We start from the raw sequence: 6,206 nt of genomic DNA, 5'->3' as shown, positions 1-6,206 counted from the left end.
ACCCGCGTTTCAGCTTTGCAAATCTGTTCCCCATCACTGTTGCCTAGATAGGCTGCGCGCATGCGCACAAACTTTGTTGGTGGGTGACGCATGCGCGGTGTAAGGTCTCTGTCACAGGCAACTTAGACCAGGGGCACTCTGAAACCGGAAGCTCGGACAGTGAGCTGAAGGGCCAGTGATCTCAGTGTTGTGGTATCTGCTCACCGACGTGGAGCCAGGATGGCCCGTCTTTAGGGGATGCTCGCACAAGGTCCGGTCCCCGGCCCTCCATAACTGGTGCAGGGAAGCCCCACGCTGTCCGGCAAGGCCGAGCCCCTCCCGCTCCAGAGATCCCGGCCCCGCGAGCGCTGCCTGGCCGCCGGCTGCCCCCGCGCTGGGTCTCGGCTCACACCCGGCGGGGGACCCACGGTGACCACGCGTAGGACCCATAGCACTGGCGCCCTCAGCCTGGGAAGCCGATTGCCCTCCTCGGCCGCACACTAGCCACCGTGATCTCGGGCGCCGCCAGTTCTGGGGGCTCATTCGCCCGCCGGTCAACACCAGACCTCCAGGTTCCACTGGGCCTCTTCCGCGGGCCCTGAGCACAGAAAGAATCCGGGGCACCGAGGAGACCCTGAATAAGCACTGAAGGATCCAGAGCTTCAAGGGGCCTAGGCTGCCGCCCTTGGAGCATCAACACCATACGTGGGAGGATTCTGCTGCCAGAGAAAAGCAGAGCCCTACCGACCAAGGCTTATTCTTTACGCCTTCTGGGGCTCCTCACTCAGACACATCAGCCCCTTCGTCGCAACACTTTTCAGAGGGCTTTTGAGCAGCAACAAACCCGAAACCTGCTAATTCATTGACCCAGAGATTTCTCCAGTGGGAGAGTTTCATCCACAGGAGGAATGTCAGTCTCTGCAGACCTATGTACACAAGAAGGTTCGTTCCAGCACTGTTTGTAAAAGTCAAAAAGGAGAAGCAACCTAAGTGTCCATCCCTGGGGACAGTGTTGATACATGCAGGCTGTCCATCCTCCTCCGCAGTGAGGAAAAATAATCTCTGCGTGTCTCGTGTGAGGGAGAAGGGATACGACTTCTCTTCCAATACTGGGAGGCCATTCAGTGGAGTTTTGCTGTGTACCATCCATCATCATTCTTGTAAGTTAATGGGTAAATACTGAACAGTCTGCTGAAGCTGGGCAGTCACCCCTGTTGTGACGAAGGAGGGCAGCACCAAGCACAGGGCCTGCCTAGGCAATGACTACCGGGTTAGGGTGCTCTTGGACAGAATTCTAGGATGCCAGTCAATTAACATTAAGTAAATCAGTCCTGCGCCTAAGTTTTTAAGAGGGACCAAGGGGCATACAAATGATATTTGATGGAAATCCTGTGCTGTGCTGAGTCGCTCAGTTGTATCAGACTCTGCGACCCCATGGGGGTAGTCGAGATGTCGCCTGCCAGGCTCCTCTGTCCATGGGATTCTCCAGGCCAGAACTCTGGAGACGGTTGCCATGGCCTCCTCCAGGGGATCTTCCCAACCCAGGGATCGAACCCAGGTCTCCCGCAGGCGGATGCTTTACCATTTGAGCCACCAGGGAAACCTGATGGGACTCCTGTAAGCCATACCAAATGGAAAAGGGAGCCCTTCTTGTTTACCTGAAACCTTCACTCTTTGTGCAGTAATTGATTTACGCTGTATTCGATGCTGTGGAAGCAGGAAGCAGGCTGTACACACGCTTGGGCATTCTGGAAATTGAGGACACTGGGGTGGAAAACAAGCAGCATTTTGTGATGGAAATGCCCTCACCTACCTGCCTAACGAGATCTTCCTCAGCTCTGGGCAGGTGACCATCTGGGTGCATCAGCCAGGGAGGCACCCACAGGGCCACAGTACAGTCCCTTCCACAGAGGGGGCTATACAGCTTCCTCTTCATTCCACAGACCCTTCCTCAGGGGTTGCTAGTGCCAGCACCCAATGACTGCTTTACAGGGCAAACCCAGAGACTAGAATATGTTCCCAAAATGAGACAGGATGAACACCAGGACATAGAAATAGCCAAAATGTTTCTAGAATTCACACATGCACTGTTTCCCAAAAGCATCTAGATTTATTCTGCATGAAAACTACAGACAAAGGGATCCCTGAGGTGCTGTGGAGCTGAGGAGGCCAAGCAGTGGTGGGAGTCCAGCCAGAGCCTGGCCTGGCCCCTGCCTTATTCTGATGGGCCCACCCACTGGGGAGGGGCCCCAGAGAGAGGTCTTTGCAGAGCCCCCAAGCCTGCGTCACAGGTGACCTGGGCTCAAGTCACCCAAAGGGTCTTGTGGCCATCAGCCATCCTCTGGGCTGCTCTCCCTTGACAGTGAGGCCTCTCCTTCTGATGAGTGTGAGGCCTCTGTTGACAAGTCTGTCTCATTCATCCGGCAGAGCACACATTTGGTGACTGTTTCAGAAAAGATGTCGCTTTCGTAGATGGAGAAAGGACTGTCACATTCTTCACACTGACATGAAATATTTTAAAAGAGTAGAAAGGAGGTGCTGATCAGATGAGATTGAGGCATACACTTTAGAATTCCGCCCCCCGCCCTCCCCCACCCGCGATCCAACCACCTGGGGCCAGGCTGAGGCAAGAGCTGCCTCTCCTCTCTGGGGTCTCTAAGCCTACAAGGATGGAAACTGCAGACTGCTGAGAGAGAATGAGCTCAGGCTTTCCCCTCTCTTCCCTCACAAAAGCTACACAGGTCCTGCCAACTCGTGTCCCCTGCTGTGGGGTCCCAGCAGTGGGTGAGGGGGAGGGGGAAGTGGAAAGCCACTTGATAATGGCAAGGACTGGGGGTGGATGTCTAACTATCACCCTCTGCTCTCTGCAGAGCGAAACTGCAGAGCCAAGGGGTATCCTAACTACCTGACATCCTCGGGACACCTAGCTTTTAAAAGAGCATCAAGTAGGCAAGACTTCTGAACAAAGCAGGAACATGATAAAGATGCTGAACATCCTCCTCTGTCTCAGCCTGTTTCTGGCCGAAACACCCAGAGGACAGTGGGTAGAGTGACACAGCTTGCTTGTCACATTTTCCCACCAACAAGTGAGCAGCACCATGGGATGGGCTCTTGGGCCATGAACAGAGGTCTCTCAGAGGGTCCCACCACAGCAAGGTACCCCGAGACCAGCCTGCAGGTGGCAAGCCTCCACCCTGGCTCTCCAAGCCCCTATGCTTTGCCACCCTTGCCCTCTCTAGGGCCCCAAAGCCTGCAGGGGAGGTGGGGCAAACCCCACCCAGGGTAGGTCCTCTGGGAAACCTGGCCTCCAGGATTTCTCACATTGATTCACAGCAAGTCAAATGCAGCAAGCTCATCTTTGCTACAGCTTCAAGTAGTCTCTTTCTTTCCTTCCTTTTACAAGAAAGAAATGTATTTGATCCTTTACCTACCTTATTCTATAGCATAATTACCCACGACCCAAGCCCAGGACAACAGAGCTCAGAGGAGGCAGTCCCTGGATCCCGCCCTGGTGGCAGGTAGAGACACAAGCACTGCTCTGTGGCCAGTCAGCTTCCAGGGACTAAGGGCCAACATGGCTGCAAAGACCATGAGGATCAGCTGGCCACAAAGATGCGGTTCCATGGGGGACCCACCCATCACCTCCCTGCCCCCAATGCCATTCCCCAATTGCTATTGTTGTTGTTCCATCACTCAGTCATGTCCAACTCTGCAACCCCATGGACTGCAGCATGCCAAGCCTCCCTGTCCTTCACTATCTCTCCAAGTTTGCTCAGACTCATGTCCATCGAGTCAGTGATGCCATCCAACCATCTCATCCTCTGTCAACCCCTTCTCCTCCTGACTTCAATCTTTCCCAGCATTAGAGTCTTTTCCAATGAGTAGGCTCTTCATATCAGGTGGCCAAAGGATTGGAGCTTCAGCTTCAGCATCAGTCCTTCCAATGAATTTTCAGGACTGATTTCCTTTAGGATGGACTGGTTTGATCTCCTTGCAATCCAAGGGACTCTCAAGAGACTTCTCCAAAAGCACAGTTCAAAAGTGTTCATCCTTCAGCACTCAGCCAATTAGCCATCCCTAGAAGTGGTAGCTATCAGCTGGGCAACCTTCTGAACAGAGAAGAACCTGGGGGATTCCAGGATTCACAAGGGCCCACGGGGACTCCTCAGCTTCGGGAAGGGGTAGCCAGGTGCCTGCACTGCAGGGCCCCAGCAGGCACTGGCCTCCACTGCCCGGGGCTAGTCCTGGCTACACCTGGTGAAACAGCTGTGCCCACCATGATCATCCACTAGAGAACTGGGATTTGAGTTCCATCCATGGGAAACCGGGCACTGGGGACCTGGCCAGGGTTCTGCTGAAGGAGCTTAGGAGGCCCACACAGAGTCCAGCTATGTGCCAGCCATTCCTCCAGGATGGCCTTGGGCCTCATCCCCTCCCACTCATTCCACTCTTCAGCGCCAGGCTCAGTCCTGCCGCAGGGTCTCCACATGGGCTGTTCCCATAAACAGCTTCACAGATCACAGCTCACTCCCTCCCCACCTTCAAATCTTTGAACAAATGTCACCTTCTCAATGAGACCTCTCCTGACCCCCATTTAGAAAGCCATACCACCAGCCTTCCCATTTCCCTTCCTGTTATTTTCCTCCAAAGTACCTATGACCATGTGACTTACTACATACATTTCTTATTTCTTTATTCATTGTTTATCTTCCCTTTTAGAAATGTAAGCTCCCTCGGGGCAAAAATTTCAGTCTGTTTGTTCATAGTTTTATCCCCAGTTGTCCAAGAAATATTTGTTTAAAAAATAAATAAATCTATAGAGAGAACTAATGAAAGCCTTCATTTGGCTTTGTTTTACCCAATACCAACCTGTTTCACCTTTAAGCCCCGGGTCTTTTTGTGCTCGATTACCAAGGGAATTTGGTCAATTTCTTCAATATTCCATAGCCTCACAGTCCTATCCTAAAACAAGTTAAGCAAAAAACCAGCAGTCACAAAATGGGCTCATTAGGCTTGGATGACCCAGGGAGGTGCATGGCATCCAGGATTCATGCAGAGAACTTCCACCTGCAGAGTGACAGAGTTAGGGTGACCAAATATCCCAGTTTGTCTAGCACTATCCTAGCCTTGGCACTGGAAGTCCCACATCCCCAGGAGTGGAAACAAACAAGATGTCCCTGAATAAGAGCATAGAGAGACTGTAATTCATTTATGTGACGGAATATTATTCAGTAAGAAAAAACAGACGAGGGCTGTCAAGTCACCAAAAGGAGGACCCTTAAATACGTATTTTTAAATGAAAGAAACCACCTCTGAAAAGGCTACATACTATATGATTCCAACGACATAACATTATGCAAAAGGCAAAAATATGGAGCCAGCAAACAGGCCCATTGGAGAAGGCAATGGCACCCCACTCCAGTCCTCTTGCCTGGAAAATCCCATGGACGGAGGAGCCTGGTGGGCTGTAGTCCACGGGGTCGCTGAGGGTCGGACACGACTGAGCGACTTCCCTTTCACTTTTCACTTTCATGCATTGGAGAAGGAAATGGCAACCCACTCCAGTGTTCTTGCCTGGAGAATCCCAGGGATGGGGGAGCCTGGTGGGCTGCCGTCTATGGGGTTGCAGAGTTGGACACAACTGAAGTGACTTAGCAGCAGCAGCAAACAGGCCCATGATTGCCAGGGGTTCTGGGCAAGAAGGGGAGGGGTGAACAGGTACAACACAAGAAGTTTTGAGTTTTGAGGACAGTGACATTGTTCTGTATGATACTGTGATGGTGATAACATGACATGATTTTGGCAAAACCCACACCACACAACATCCACTGGATCATCAAAAAAGCAAGAGAGTTCCAGAAAAACATCTATTTCTGCTTTATTGACTATGCCAAAGCCTTTGACTGTGTGGATCACAAGAAACTGTGGGAAATTCTGAAACAGATGGGAATACCAGACCACCTGACCTGCCTCTTGAGAAGCCTGTATGCAGGTCAGGAAGCAACAGTTAGAACTGGACATGGAACAACAGACTGGTTCCAAATAGGAAAAGGAATACGTCAAGGCTGTATATTGTCACCCTGCTTATTTAACTTATATGCAGAGTACATCATGAGAAATGCTGGACTGGAAGAAGCACAGCTGGAATCAAGATTGCTGGGAGAAATATCAATAACCTCAGATATGCAGATGACACCACCCTTATGGCTGAAAGTGAAGGGGAACTA

The 6,206-nt window shown here is 51.7% G+C and overlaps 1 protein-coding gene across 1 annotated transcript in view; it reads right to left on the bottom strand.

Annotated features, from left to right (window-relative positions):
- Positions 1-1,540: 1,540 nt before the first annotated feature.
- The window catches only part of WDR88 (WD repeat domain 88), a 47,885-nt gene continuing 43,219 nt past the window's right edge, over positions 1,541-6,206 (bottom strand). Inside the window, exons 10-11 of the mRNA XM_010849279.1 lie at positions 4,849-4,941; positions 1,541-2,480 (exon numbers count right to left, since the gene is read on the bottom strand). Coding sequence (XP_010847581.1) covers positions 2,310-2,480; positions 4,849-4,941 — 264 coding nt within the window. The 3' untranslated portion in view covers positions 1,541-2,309. The remainder of the gene's footprint in view (positions 2,481-4,848; positions 4,942-6,206) is intronic.

This window comes from Bison bison, unplaced genomic scaffold (assembly GCF_000754665.1).
Source record: "Bison bison bison isolate TAMUID 2011002044 unplaced genomic scaffold, Bison_UMD1.0 scf7180017864280, whole genome shotgun sequence".
NCBI lineage: Eukaryota > Metazoa > Chordata > Mammalia > Artiodactyla > Bovidae > Bison > Bison bison.
Note: the sequence above shows the minus strand (reverse complement) of the source record. Positions and strands in the feature narration are given on the sequence as shown.